The sequence below is a fragment of the Budorcas taxicolor genome, chromosome 16 (genome assembly GCF_023091745.1).
Source record: "Budorcas taxicolor isolate Tak-1 chromosome 16, Takin1.1, whole genome shotgun sequence".
NCBI classification, from domain to species: Eukaryota; Metazoa; Chordata; class Mammalia; order Artiodactyla; family Bovidae; genus Budorcas; species Budorcas taxicolor.
In genome coordinates this window covers 68,966,238-68,982,183 of record NC_068925.1, presented here as the reverse complement: position 1 = coordinate 68,982,183, position 15,946 = coordinate 68,966,238, and the positions used below count along the sequence as shown (strand labels likewise).

The window sequence follows — 15,946 nt, the reverse complement described above, 5'->3', positions numbered from 1 at the left end:
GGTCAGACTTTATTTTGGGGGCTCCAAAATCACTGCAGATGGTGATTACAGCCATGAAATTAAAAGATGCCTACTCCTTGGAAGAAAAGTGATGACCAACCTAGATGGCATATTCAAAACCAGAGACATCATTTTGCCGACTAAGGTCCATCTAGTCAAGGTTATGGTTTTTCCTGTGTTCATGTATGGATGTGAGAGTTGGACTGTGAAGAAGGCTGAGTGTCGAAGAATTGATGCTTTTGAACTGTGGTGTTGGAGAAGACTGTTGAGAGTCCCTTGGACTGCAAGGAGATCCAACCAGTCCATTCTGAAGGAGATCAGCCCTGGGATTTCTTTGGAAGGAATGATGCTAAAGCTGAAACTCCAGTACTTTGGCCACCTCATACGAAGAGTTGACTCATTAGAAAAGACTTTGATGCTGGGAGGGATTGAGGGCAGGAGGAGAAGGAGACGACATAGGATGAGATGGCTGGATGGCATCACTGACTCGATGGACATGAATCAGAGTGAACTCCAGGAGTTGGTGATGGACAGGGAGGCCTGGCGTGCTGCGATTCATGGGGTCGCAAAGAGTCAGACACGACTGAGTGACTGAAGTGAACTGAACTGAGGTTTTGGGCTTGCCTTGGCTCAGATGGTAAAGTGTCTGCCTACAATGCAGGAGACCCGGGTTTGATCCCTGGGTAGGGAAGTTCCCCTGGAGAAGGAAATGGCACCCCACTCCAGTACTCTTGCCTGGAAAATCCCATGGACGGAGGAGCCCAGTAGGCTACAGTCCATGGGGTCGCAAAGAGTCGGACACGACCGAGCGACTTCACTTCACTGAGGTTTTAGGCTTATTTTCGTGTCAAGCAAGACTAACACAGAGGGTAAGCACAAAAAATAATTAATTCAAACTGGAGAACATAAATCAGTACAGAGAGGTGCAGTGAACAGAGCTTATTTCTACTGAAATGCAGCTTAAAGGCACAGGGGACAAGTAAGAAACAGACTGTGGTAGTGGGAAAGCGCAGACTCTGGGGCCAGACTGCCCAAGTTAAAGTGCACGCTCGGGGACCTTGGGCATGTTCCCTGAGGCCTCTACACTCAATACCCTCAAATATAAAATAAAGATGGTCAAGATAATCCATATCACATAAGACCGCTATTACAATTAAATCAATTAGCATGGTTGCAATAGTTAGTAGCATGCCTGTCACATCACTTTTTATACACGTTTGCCAAATAAAAGTCAGTAAAGAGAGGAAGAGATGTGGAAGGGGGAAAAGTGAAGAAAGAAAAGAAGAAGAAGGAAGAGAGAGAGCAACACTATTAGGGAAATTCCTAAAGAGCAGAAGTTTTGGAGAAATGATCATTACCATCTTAAGTTTTTTTTTTTTTTAACTACTTTGTCATCACATTGATTCCTTCAATGATAATCATTAGTCGTCAGTCTAAGCTCTATGCTAGGAGGTGGGGACATAATGGTGAGTAAAACTTATTCTTACAGGATGTACATAGAGAGACAGTAATCAAACAACCCTCTAGGTTTAAAACTGTGGCAAATGCTATGAGTAAAGTATTTAGTTGCCGTGAGATTTTGCAACATACCTGGACTATTTCCTCACAGTGCATATTAATTCACTCAACATTATGATGAAGCACCTATGTTCCAGGCATAAGAGAGGAGCTATGCTTGAATACCTAGGGATGATAAATTAAGGGGGAAGATAAAGAACAGACATGATAGTGCAGTATGAAAGAGATAGGGAACATGAGGGATGGCTTCATACCTGGGCTGTGCAGCCTGAGAGGCCCAGCCTATCTTGACTTGCAAGCTGGGTGATCTGAGACAAACTGCTTAGCACAATAGCTCCACATGGAAGAAATGGTTTTGTGTACAAAAAGAAAAAAAAAATGCAGTGATGCTCCTCTAATGGCACCATAGGGATCATAAGTAACAAGCAACACACATGGACCAGGCTGTGTACTGTCTTTGAAGTAGCAGACTCCCAATCCCATTCTGGGGCCTCCCAGGCGGCTCAGCGGTAAAGAATCTGCTTGCCAACGAGGGAGCTGCAGGAGACAAGGGTTCGATCCCTGGATCAGGACGATCCCCTGGAGAAGGAAATGGCAACCCACTCCAGTATTCTTTCCTGGAAAATCCCATGGACAGAGGAGCCTGGAGGGCTGTAGTCCATCAGATCACAGAGTCAGACATGACTTAGTGAATGAGCACCCACAGTCCCAGTTTATCTGCATTTCAGCTGTTTCTTATTTTCCACCAACTTATATGTAAATAAATGAGCTGTAAAATAAACTTGATACTATTATCTTCCTGAGCATTGCTGTATGGATTAAGCGAGATCATGTATTTTTTAAAACTCAGTAATTTATATTTAAGAAAGGTTTTTATTTATATGTGAGTTTTCCCCGATAAATTATTTTTTTAATTGGATGAAAACTGCTTTACAAAGTTGTGTTAACTTAGTGAAGAAAATAGTTACTTTAAAATAGCACCTTAAGTTTAGAAAAAAAAAATCTTTTCATTGAGCATTCACTGTTCCTGATGCTTCTGGAGTGTGAACATTAAGCTGATCGACTCTCTCAATGTCATTTACTGAGGAATAAAAATCTGGGAAAACAGATTTATATTAAAACATTTGTTCCATAGACTGTCAAGCTAAATGTGATTATATTTCACTTAAAATTCCATATGCACACAGGGACAATTGTGTGTTTGAAACTTGAGAATTATCTCTAAATCCTTTATCTTCCTGTTCAGCTGAATTATTCAGGCTGTTATTTCTTGTCTAGCACTGTTCACAGTTATTCATTAACAATTATTCAACATCAAAATAAAACCAAAAGTTCACACTGTGGAAGTGCATGGGAACAAGGGAAAGGAAGGGCTCTCCAGTGTTTACAAACGTGACTCAAGGGTGTGACCAAGACGTGTGAGTGCGCGGAGAAAGAGGAGAAGGGAATCGCCTGAGGTAAAAGACCAAGCTATTTTTAGATAGATATTTTATGCAGGAATCAGGAAGTGATGGAAACTTTCCCTTTCCTTATATGAGCCTGATGTGGAAAGGATTAAAACCTGATGACTATAAAGGCAGTGATTACAGGATGGAAAAACCGTCTCCTCTCCTCCCATGTCCCGTTTGTAAAGGCTGAGAAGCAATGACACAACTATGAGTGGGACAGACGAGTTTGAAAAGAACATTTTAAAAGAATGCAGTGAGCAAAAAAAATTGCTATTCCACAAATTACAGCAGAACTGAGTTCTAACCATCCATTTTGGTTATTGCTTGACACCTCAGATTTTCACAGACTAATTCATGGTAAATTACTTCCCTGGTGGCTCAGACGGTAAAGCCTCTGTCTACAATGCGGGAGATCCGCGTTCGAGCCCTGGGTTGGGAAGAGTCCCTGGAGAAGGAAATGGCAATCCACTCCAGTACTATTGCCTGGAAAATCCCATGGACAGAGGAGCCTGGCAGGATTCAGTCTATGGGGTCGCAAAGAGTCGGACACGACTGAGCGACTTCACTTCACTTCACTTACATAGTATTAACTAAAATGACGTTCTGTGAAGATAAAAATTTGAAAGTATCCTTCCAAGTTATAGTTTGTAGGATGCTTATACTCATTTAAGAGTACTAAAACACTTTGAGATGGCTGGATGGCATCACTGACTCGGTGGACGTGAGTCTGAGTGAACTCCGGGAGTTGGTGATGGACAGGGAGGCCTGGCGTGCTGTGATTCATGGGGTCGCAAAGAGTCGGACACGACTGAGCGACTGAACTGAACTGAACTGAAAACACTTTGAAAGATAGGAAAAACAATCTGAATAATATAAAAATATGTACAAACTATAGTATGAATGGCATATATATGCCATTTTATTTATTTATACATGTAGATATATATTTTAAATTATTATATTATATTAGCTTTTCTCCAGAGGAAATGAAGTTTTTTTCTCTATATACCTAGGGCATGTGTTTCCTCATTACTTAAAATCTACTTTTAGATTGGATAGAGGAGTATAACTGTGTAAATAAATTTATAGAATTCTAGGAAATTTTTGAAGAAACTAATGTAAAATACAATAGGTAGAAACAACAATTTAGAATTCATTATTTTGTGGTTATGATCATTCTCACTTCCAAAAAAAGTGTTAGGTCCCAAGAGCTTTACAATGCAATATGCACAAAAATAATTTTCTATATCTGATAGTGTACAGAGCACTTTACATTTCTTCTTAGTTCTTCTTCACTGAGAGGTTACTATACATTCACAAAAATATGTAAGGAGAAATTAATGTTGAGTATATTTCCTCATGACAAGGCCTCTAATCCTCCATGACCAAACAGGTGTAGTGGGTTGAATGGTGGCCCTCCAAAAGATAAGTCTATGCTCTAACCCCCCAGGACCTGTGAATGCAACCTCATTAGGAGAAGAGGTTTTTGCAAGTATAATTAAGTTAAGGGTCTGAAGATGAGATAATTGTGGATTAGCTGGGTGGGCCATAAAATCCAATGATGAATATTCTTATGAAAACACACACACACAGAGGAGAAGGCCATAGGAAGACGGAGGCTGAGATTGGAGTTATGTAGCCACAAACCAAGGAAAGCCTGGAACTACTGGAAACTGGAAAAGACAAAGAAGAGTTCTCCCATAGAGCTTTTGGAGGGAGTGTGGCCCTGAGGACACCTTGATCTCGACTTCTGGTCTCCAGAACTGTGAGAGAAGAATACATTTCTGTTGTTTGTGGCAACTTGCTGCTCTGCTGCTGCTAAGTTGCTTCAATCGTGTCCGACTCTATAACCCCAGAAATGAACTTAAGCCGTAAGCCTATAAAGGCTACACTCAATAACATGCACTTCCCTTCATCAGCCATGTTGGACTGATGCCCACAGAGCTAACACCTGGACTGGTCTGGCCATGATGGTTTGACCCAACTTAACAATCTAAGTACAATGTATGCTGCTAAATCACTTCAGCTGTGTCTGACTCTGTGCGACCCCAGAGATGGCAGCCCACCAGGCTCCCCCATCCCTGGGATTCTCCAGGCAAGAACACTGGAGTGGGTTGCTATTTCCTTCTCCAGTGCGTGAAAGTGAAAGTGAAAGTGAAGTCGCTCAGTCGTGTCTGACTCTTAGCGACCCCATGGACTGCAGCCTACCCGGCTCTTCCGTCCATGGGATTCTCCAGGCGAGAGTACTGGAGTGGGGTGCCATTGAGGTTCTAAACCAAGGAGCATGCCATAATGTCAACAAATAAATCAGGTTAGCATTGAAAAATACAGATTCTTTTTTGCATTATTTGTGGTGGTGGTTTAATCGCTAAATTGTGTCTGACTCATGGACTGTTGGCCGAAAGGCTCTTCTGTCAATGGGTTGCAAGAATACTGGAATGGGTTGCTGTTCCCTTCTTCAGCGGATCTTCCCAACCCAGGGTTTGAAAATTCCAGGTCTCCTGCATTGCAGATGGATTCTTTTGGAATAAAGGAAGCCCTTTTTTGTCGGTAAATGAGATTTTGACCTTGATAAAGTTAATTTAGATACATTACTTCTATAATTTGTAAAGACTAGCTACTTTCAAATTTCCTTTTAATTCTCTTGTCCTTTTCCCCTTCCCTCATTGCTTCCTTCTCTCCTTTTCTCCTTCTTTCTCTCTTTCCTTTTATTTTTGAGAGGATAAACTCATTGTTCTGACTTCCAGCCACTAAGCATTTAAAAGGGCACTGAAATACAGCTAGATTCATGCCCAACATACGGCAGCATAAAGTAACATAATTTATGGAATAACAATCCAAATCCATTACTCTACATAAAACTTTATAAGCTAAAGAAAAAAATCTAGAATGGTAAACTCTAAACTTCCCTGTATTCCTTGCTTATTCTTCAAAACATCCAAAGCTTTTTCCCCCCTCCTTTAAATTCAACCTATTTATTTTGAAGACTTGACTATGAAGGTACTGGATTATTTTACGACCAATATGAAGAACAAACCTTATTAAAATTTATCTTGGGTAAACCCTACGGGAAAACTAAATTTGCATGGCATATATCTGTTATTAAATGATTAACAAAAAGAACTTGATAAACTGAAACCCAAAATTATTTTTCTTAAATCAATTAATAACACTACTTAGAGTTATGAGGTTCTGTATATTTGGACTATTATTAGAGTGTGTAGCTACTAATCTACAAAAAACAAAATCCTTCATTATCACCGACATTGACGTCATGAACTTTCTAGGCTGGTTATAAAGTAGATATAATATGAAATGTGTTGCCTTTATCAAAAGGCATGATATCCATCATTTTATATCTCCCTGACAAAATCTGAGATTTAACTATATTTATGAAATGCCTAAGAAACATAGTTACTGGCTCTAAATTTTTGCTCAGAATTTATGCTCTACTCCTTAACTTCAAATGGTATCCAATTTCAGTCTAAGAAATAGGACACTTGTTGCCATTGCTGTTTAGTCATTAAGTTGTGTCTGACTCTTTGCAGCCCCATGGACTGTAGCCCACCAGGCTCCTTTGTCCATCAGATTTTCCAGGAAAGAACACTGGAGTAAGTTGCCATTTCCTTCTTCAAGGGATCTTCCTGACCCAGGGACTGAACTCCTATCTCCTTCATTGGCAGGCAGATTCTTTACCACCGAGCCACCAGACAAGCCACCCAAATAGAAAATTATTCATTATTTAATCACCTTAAAAACTCATATTGCATATATTCAGGTATTGCGTTGGAACTTCTCTGCTATCAAAAACTTTTATGTACAACTCAATTTTTATGGCTCAGGAGCAAAGAATCTGCCTGCAGTGCAGAAGACACAGAATACCCGAGTTCAGTCCTTGGGTTGGGAAGATCCCTGGAGGAGGGCATGGCAACCCACTCCAATATTCTTGCCTGGAGACTCCCATGAACAGAGGAGTCTGGAAGGCTAGTTCATAGAGTCACAAAGAGTCAGATATGACTGAAGCAACTTAGTATATATCATACCTATAATAAGTATTCCACTTTAGTATTAATAGTACAATATTTTTATACTTATATGCAGAGTACATCACGAGAAACACTGGGCTGGAAGAAGCACAAGCTGGAATCAAGATTGCCGGGAGAAATATCAATAACCTCAGATATGCAGATGACACTACCTTTATGGCAGAAAGTGAAGAGGAACTAAAAAGCTTCTTGATGAAAGTGAAAGTGGAGAGTGAAAAAGCTGGCTTAAAGCTCAACATTCAGAAAACAAAGATCATGGCATCTGGTCCCATCACTTCATGGGAAGTACATGGGGAAACAGTGGAAACAGTGTCAGACTTCATTTTTGGGGGCTCCAAAATCACTGCAGACGGTGATTGCAGCCATGAAATTAAAAGATGCTTACTCCTTGGAAGAAAAGTTATGACCAACCTAGACAGCATATACAAAAGCAGAGACATTACTTTGCCAACTAAGGTCCGTCTAGTCAATGCTATGGTTTTTCCAGTGGTCATGTATGGATGTGAGAGTTGGACTGTGAAGAAGGCTGAGTGCCAAAGAATTGATGCTTTTGAACTGTGGTGTTGGAGAAGACGCTTGAGAGTCCCCTGGACTACAAGGAGATCCAACCAGTCCATTCTTCAGCCCCGGGATTTCGTTGGAGGGGATGACGCTGAAGCTGAAACTCCAGTACTTTGGCCACCTCATGCGAAGAGTTGACTCATTGGAAAAGACTCTGATGCTGGGAGGGATTGGGGGCAGGAGGAGAAGGGGACGACAGAGGATGAGATAGCTGGATGGCATCACTGACTTGATGGACATGAGTCTAGTGAGCTCTGGGGGTTGGTGATGGACAGGGAGGCCTGGCGTGCTGCGATTCATGGGGTCACAAAGAGTCGGACATGACTGAGTGACTGAACTGAACTGAACTGAACAATATTTTTTATTAACTTAAAAATTATATTTGAGTAATCTTTTAAGTCCATATTGAAATGCATATTATTATAATGACAATCTATATAACAATATTCATAAGTTTAAAAAATCATTTTAAATATTCCAAGTGAGACTGAAAAGTTCATTTCACTCACTCTGTATTTTCTGAAGTCCATTTTTGGAGGAAAATGTATCATATATAATATATTGAAATTTCTTTTATATTAAGTCTCTGAAAATACAGCTCATTAATTCTAGAATGATAGGCTTCATGCTACACCAAACCAATCGTTAAAGGATATATTCACATAGGAGGAAGAGGGTAAGGTGTAAGGAATTGACAAAATCATTCTAAAGCACATCTATGAGCATAAACATCTGTAATATTTTTCCATGCCAGGAAAGCCGTGTAAAACAAGGATTTGCCTGTACAATCTAATACAGTAATATAAACTGGTGCAGCTTTTTTGGAAAGTGATCTGGAAATGTTTATTAAAAATCTTAACATATATATATCTAAGAATCCAAGTAAGGGAATAATAAAAAGTGTGATTAAAGATTCATGTGCAAAGATGACAATTAGAAGAAAGAATTGACAAGCTAGCAATAATCTAAAAGTCGAAAACAGAGCACTGATAATAAATTCTTGCTTCTTCATATACAGAGATATCATTCTGTGTTTAAAATTATGTTCTAAAAATATTGAATGGCATGGGGAAATGCTTACAATGTAACTTTTAGAAGAAAGAAGCAGATTGCAAAAACATGTAACCCTGGTGTTGATACATACATTTGCACATATGTATGCACACATGCAGTGAAGAGAGAAAAAAATAGAAACAAAATATCAGCAGCTATTATCTATGAATAGCAGAAGCACTTGATGTATTTTTATGAGTATTCTTTTTAATTAGAAATAGTGAATCAAAGTATGTTTAAAAACTACAACAAAGTACAATGGTTCTTTTCAGAGGTACAACATAATATTCTAAAACCTTCTAATATCAGTTCATTAAGGTGGTGGAGCTCTGATTCATGTATAAAATGATGACTTTGACATTTTACACTTCCATTGGTGAAATGAATAATCAGGTTCTTCCACCTCCAGAATGAGCTCCTAAATTATCACAGTGGAGTCATGCGTTGAAACTCACCTCCCCATTGCTGCTCATCCATCATCAAATCCTGCTCTTGGTTTTCACAGTCACCCTCCCTGGTGCATACTTCACTGTCCTACACTTACATTACAGTAAATCCCTCTTAATTTTAACCTTTTGCTCTCCACCCCCCAATTCATCCAATTTTCCGTTATCAGATTAATCATTCTAAAATTCCAATTTCATGAAGTCATTTGTCTGCTGGAAATCCTTCACTGATTTTCCATTTGCTATCATCCAACCATAAATTCTTCTTTAAAGCCCTCCTAATGGGAGTGTAATATCTATCATTTTAATCAGATCACTCCTCAGATGTGCTCATTGCCATTTCTGGGCCATTTTTATCCAATTTCACTTATTTCCCTGCTTGTCTACTCCAGAACACACCAATCTATTTTTGAATGGATCTCCTATAACACTCACAGTTGTTGTTGTTGTTTAGTTGCTAAGTCAGGTGCAGCTCTTTTGCAATGTCATGGACTGTAGCCCACCAGGTCTGTCCATGGGATTTTTCAGGCAAGAACACTAGAGTGGGTTGCCATTTCCTTCTCCAGGGGATCTTACTGAAACAGATTCTTCCTGAACCATTGGCAGGTGGATTCCTTACCACTGAGCCACTAAGGAAGCCCAACACACATACTTGTATACGTTCACATAATATACATAGTTATATAAACCCAAATAACTATTTAACAAGAAAATCTCTCAATTTCTTTCCAAATGACTGGTGTTTTGAAGTCTCCCCTCCTGCCAAAAGCAAAATGTTTTAGACATCAAGAACCATGTTTTACCACTAACTGCTGCACACAGCACACACAAAAAGAATATACATCGTATATATAAAGCCAGGCAGCTAGTGAAGTGAAAAGAGTGTTAGATTCTCATCCTGGATCCTTGGAATCTAGTCCACCTTGACCATTACTTACCTAGTATTGCCCCAGCCAGATCCTGGGCTATGTTCTTTTTTTTTTTTTTAGGTAGACTATTTTTAAAGTCTTAGTCGAACTTGTTACAATATTGCTTCTGTTTTATGTTGGTTTTTGGCCTGAGGCATGCAGGATCTTAGTTCCCCAACCGGGGATGGAACCCATGCCCCACGCATTAGAACGCAAAGTCTTAATCACTTTGCCACTGGGGAAGTCCCCGGGCTATGTTCTTTTCACCCATTGTTGTTGTTTAGTCACTCAGTCATATCCGACTCTTCTGTGACCACCATGGACTGTAGTCTGTCCTGTGTCCATGGGATTTTCCAAGCAAGAATACTGGAGTGGGTTGCCATTTCCTACTCCAGGGGGATCTTCCCAACCCAGGGAGTGAACCCACGTCTCCTGCATTGCAAGCAGATTCGTAATGGCTTAATGGGAAGACCTTTCACCCATTATCTTATTTAATTTCTTGGCATGATGAGATTTCTTATCTCATCAATCCTTGTTTCCTTCTCTGAATACTACTAACTGCCTCAAAAAAGGTGAAATATGAAAGCGCTTTTAAAATATGAGATTTATATATGTTAAAGAGTTATTATAATCATTATTGGGTCTCGAGAACATCTTAAGAGTACAACAGAAATGAAAACATGTCCAAGGACCTGGGTCATCACTAACTCTTCCTGGTTGGGAGATGGTGAAATGTTTCACTTAATCTCTGTGAGTACCTGTTTCTTAATCTATGAAATGGAGATAGTAACTTCATCTCTATTATAATATTTCATTCATTCACCCATAAAACGTATCCTACATACCATAATTTGGGCTAGCACTTATATAGCAATTAGAACCAAATGATTAAAACAAAACAGAAATATACACAAACACAAGTTAATGTTCTAGTCTCCAACGAGTTCACAGAGAGTTCACAGAGAGTGGAAGTAAACAAATATAGACAGGACAACATGCAAATTGCTGTGTTAGGAGAATTTACTAAGCCTTTCATACTAAAACTATACTTGTGGAGGTCAAGAAAGGTAATATTTGAGCTATATTGAAAGGAAGTTTGAAGTCAAGGGGACAAACAACATTCATGTCTCACTTAGATGCTGCCCAGCAATCTTTCCACATGACCCTAGTTAGAAATTTTCCTTGTGTCTTCAGACAGGCAGACTTGTTATCCTTGTACCCCTGGCTCGACCTCCTCTCTACTCAAAGATAGTGCTGACTCCGAATTCCTCTAAAAGTTAGAAGGCATTGCATGAGCGCTTTCGCATCTTCCCATCTCTGTACCTACAACTCTGTGCCTCCAATCTACAACCACAACATCCCCCTTCTCTCTTGTCCCGATATGGATGTATCTAGACTCCTCTCCATCTGTATTTTTGTATCTCCCTTCCACTCCCCACCCCTACAATCTCCCAGGGATGTGATTCTGTTGTACACATCATCTCTCCATCTTCCACAACATTGCTTCATTCACAAGTCCTAGACATCAAAACATTTAAACACACTCAAGTATTTCCAACCCACCCCTCCACATACATGCAGTTTTCCTATTCCCCACATCCTCCTGTAGATATAGTCCATTTCCTTCTTCCTGGAATGGTTTATAGGATTGTCTCCATGTTCTTAACTTCCACTGAACCTTCAAATCACTGCAGTATGACATCTGCTCTTTCGGTCCTATTGAAACTGTTCTCATCCACTTAACCAAAGACATTTTGTTGTTAAATATCTTCAGTTAGTTTTATAATACTGCATACTTCCTTCATTTTTGTCCTTTTCCCCAGATACTGCTGTTGAATCATCAAGATACTATTTCAAGTCCTCTTCTCTCCTCATGGTATACATTCCCCATGCATGACTTTGAAAAGTCAAGTAAAAGTTGTTCAGTCATGTCTGACTCTTTACGATCCCATGGACTAAACGGTCTATGGAAATCTCCAGGCCAGAATACTGGAGTGGGTAGCCTTTCCCTTCTCCAGGGGGTCTTCCTAACCCAGGGATCGAACCCAGATCTCCCACATTACAGGCAGATTCTTTATCAGCTGAGCCACCAGGGAAGCCCAAGAATACTGGAGTAAGCAGCCTATCCCTTCTCCAAGGGATCTTCCCAACCCAGGGATGGAACTGGGGTCTCCTGCATTGCAGGCAGATTGTTTACCAACTGAGCTACACGGGAAGCCCATGCATGGCTTTACTTGGCTTTACTTATCTTTTACCTGCTAACTCTCAAATTTCAGGCTAATTTGCTTCCTGAACTTCAGACATATTGCATTGTTCTTGTCCTGCTCAGGACTGTGAACTTGAATGAGGCTTGGGAAATGAATTAAAGGCTTTGTTAAGTGGAAAAGTGATTGAATCACATCTGTGTTTTAGAAATATTACTCATAATAAAGTAGAAAATAGGCTAAAGGGATAAGAAATCAGGATCCAGAAGACAAAGATAGCTACAAGACATGCACAAGAATGTGGCAGGTGATGGAATGCTATATAAATTCTCCTTACCTTGAATGGAGGACTGGAGTCACTTGGTCTTGCAGAAAAGTCAAAGGAGATGATGAGATCAACTCCCCTCTGAGGTCTCAGGATCAAAGGGTATGGAAGGTTAAATGTGAGGCCACTGTCCACCACATGAATCTTTTTACTTTTGACATCCAAAGGTTCATATATCTGCTCAAATTCATCAGGATCTTTAAAAAGGAAAGAAACGATCCGAATGGGTTAAATGATCACTTAACATTATTTAGAATTTAAAACTATTTGTTATGTATATATATGTGAGAAGAATTCCATACGGTTAGACCCTCAGGCCTTGGAGACTCTTCATCTGTAACATCAGAGTAAAAGGTTCTATCAGTAAGAGTGCTGTGAGGAATTTCTTTAAGATTTTTTTCTTTTTAATGTGGACCATTTTTAAAATCTGTATTGAATTTGTTACAATATTGTTTCTGTTTTACGTTTTGGGTTTTTGGCCATGAGACATGTGGGGTCTTAACTCCTGGACCAGGGATCAAACCCACACATCCTGAGTCTTAACCACTCGACTGCCAGGGAAGTCGCTGCTGTGAGAATTAAGTAGGGCAAAATGAAAATGCAAGCAAGGCTCAGGCCCTAGGAGTAAGTTTAAGCTGTGTACCGTGAGCCCTGTCCTAGGATTACTTACATTACATAGGTCTTTACAGGTTTAAAAACACTTCCTCAGGCATTATCTTTTTTAATACTTAGAACAGACATGTGAGATAGAGGATACTATAAATGGAGAATGAAATACACAAAATGCATCTCTAAAGTGGCATAACTAGCGAGTGGCAGAGTCTGAAGGGTCCCACAAGCATCTCTCTAGGTGATGGAAGTCCCAGAGAATAGTCCAGGCAATTGAGCCAACACACATCCTCTGCTACTATCTAGGCACTACTTAAGTGCTGAACAAGAGATGCAAGCTCTGCTCCAATAGAGCACACTGCTGGTAAGTCAGTAAACAAATATATTAAAAGATGGTTCAGGCACTGCTAAAAGGAATGAAAAAAACAATAGAGGGTAATAGGAATGTGGGGGCGGGGGGGGGGTGCTTCTCTGGTGACTCAATGGTAAAGAATCCACCTGCCAATGCAGGAGACATGGGTTTGATGCCTGATCCAGGGAAGAGCCCCTAAAGAAGGAAATGGCTACGCACTCCAGTATTCTTGCCTAGGAAATCCCATGGACAGCAGAGCCTGGTGGGCTATAGGCCATGCGCTGCAAAACCGTGGATACGACTTAGTGACTCAACAACAACAACAACTGTAGGATAGGGAAGAAGTTCAGGCAGATGGTCAGCAGAGACCTCTCTGAGACGGAGAGTCTAAGACCAGATTCAGGGACTTTCCTGCTAGTCCAGCAGTTAAGAATCTGCCTTCCAATGCAGGGGACACGGGTTCAATCCCTGGTCTGGGAACTAAGATCCCACAAGCCACGGGACAACAAAGCCTGCATCTCATGCACTGGCAGGCGGGTTCTTTACCACTAGTGCCACCTGGGAAGCCCCTTTGTTATATTACATATATGTTCTCAAACCCAGCTTTAACATCTATCCCTCTGAAATTTTTATTGTTTAACAATTTTATAAGGCAAAAAATTGTGAGTCTGTGTAAGTTTTAAAATATTTCACTAAGAAGCTGGAAAATCTTTATTTGGGTATTTTTATTCCTCCTAAAAGCAGCTTTATTTGTGTGTATATAATATATTGTATAGTAGCCGTGCTCTGTCGCTTAGCTATGTCTGACTCTTTGCAACTTCATGGACTGTAGCCCTCCAGGCTTCTCTGTCCACGCGATTTCCCAGGCAAGAATACTGGAGTGGGTTGCCATTTCCTTCTTCATGGGATCTTCCTGAGCCAGGGATCGAATCCGTGTCTCCTGCATTGCAGACAGATTCTTTACCACTGAACCACCTGGGAAGCCTATATATTAGTAATTTCATATATAAGACTTACCAGAAGACAAAGGAAATATCATTTATATCATTTTAAAGATCAGGATATGAGGCCCTAATAAGTCCAGTTTAACATAGTAAGAATGAAGACTCAAAGCCTGGTCCACGAAGTCTAAGCCCTAAACACAGTGTCACATTGTCATTTCAGAAAGTGAGTGGCATAGCCATAAGACTCAAGAATTTTGAAATGGGTAATTTAAAAACGCAATAAATGCAATGCACAGAGGTAATCTGCACATGCATCTATCAATCATGAAAACCACATTGATATGCATATTTCACAATAAGCATAAAAAATTAAAAACATTAATGGGAATGTTTGTTTACAATGCAGAGAGTTTCCCTAACAAACTACAATGATAATTCACAAATAATTTTTTTGGTTTCATAAACTGATGCTTTAAATTTCAGCTAAAAGGTTAACTAGTAACAGACTATTTCTCTCTTATTCTATTTGATTTGCTCCCTCTCATCATGAAACTGATAGTCTCCTTTTTCCTCTTTTAAATCCAAGATTACATTTGAGAGAAAAGTCTTTATGTAGACCAACTCACAGCTCTGGCATGTAGCTAACCACCATGATTCCAACTATCCACCTAAACTGACAGGAAACAACATTTCTTAACTGTGTTGTAAAAAATACAGTTTTGCAAGATATTACCAGATAGTCTATGTAAAAAATAAGAGTTGCATGATTAAATAGGTTTGAGAAATACAAGATTCAACAACTTAAAGTAACAGCAAATTATAATGTGTGTTCCCGATATTCCTTACTATGCCTTGGACTAACCACACTTTTAAGAGGAGATGCTACTTAATCCTGACAATAACTCTATAAGACAGTTAACAACTTTCTATTTTAAAGTCAGCCTTTGGGGTAAACAGTAAGGACTACTGCACACTCACTAACCTACAGGTTCATCAGGATCAGGGTGCTGGTTTTTAGTTTCGCTCTACTTTTCTCTTGTTGTTTACTGAGGTTATGCTAGTAATGGCACAGGACTGTCCAGCTAATCAATGACACAACTGAGATTCAAACATAGCTGCTGCTGCTGCTGCTAAGTCGCTTCAGTCATGTCTGACTCTGTGAGACCCCATAGACGGCAGCCCACCAGGCTCCCCCATCCCTGGGATTCTCCAGGCAAGAACACTGGAGTGGGTTGCCATTTCCTTCTCCACAGATACGGCTAGTCTGCTTTTAAAGTACTATACTTGAGCAGTCTTTAAGTAGGACCTCTCAAACTCATTGGAGCATCCCATTTCATGTGAAGTGGGATGTGGAGTTGTTAGTTTTACCAAACTTATTTGAACTTGATCGCTATTTATTACCATCCACTAAAATGTTACAGAAAGTTTGATAAGTGCCCCTATGAAAGAACATCCTCCCATAAATTAAAGCATACATGGTTTCCAAACCTGTGAATGAGTGAACCAGGTTCTTTGATAGGTATGGAAACGTG

At 40.0% G+C, this 15,946-nt stretch overlaps 1 protein-coding gene across 1 annotated transcript in view; it reads right to left on the bottom strand.

Moving 5' to 3' along the window:
- The window catches only part of PLA2G4A (phospholipase A2 group IVA), a 217,736-nt gene that overhangs the window by 12,944 nt on the left and 188,846 nt on the right, over positions 1-15,946 (bottom strand). The window contains exon 14 of the mRNA XM_052653583.1: positions 12,522-12,706. Coding sequence (XP_052509543.1) covers positions 12,522-12,706 — 185 coding nt within the window. The remainder of the gene's footprint in view (positions 1-12,521; positions 12,707-15,946) is intronic.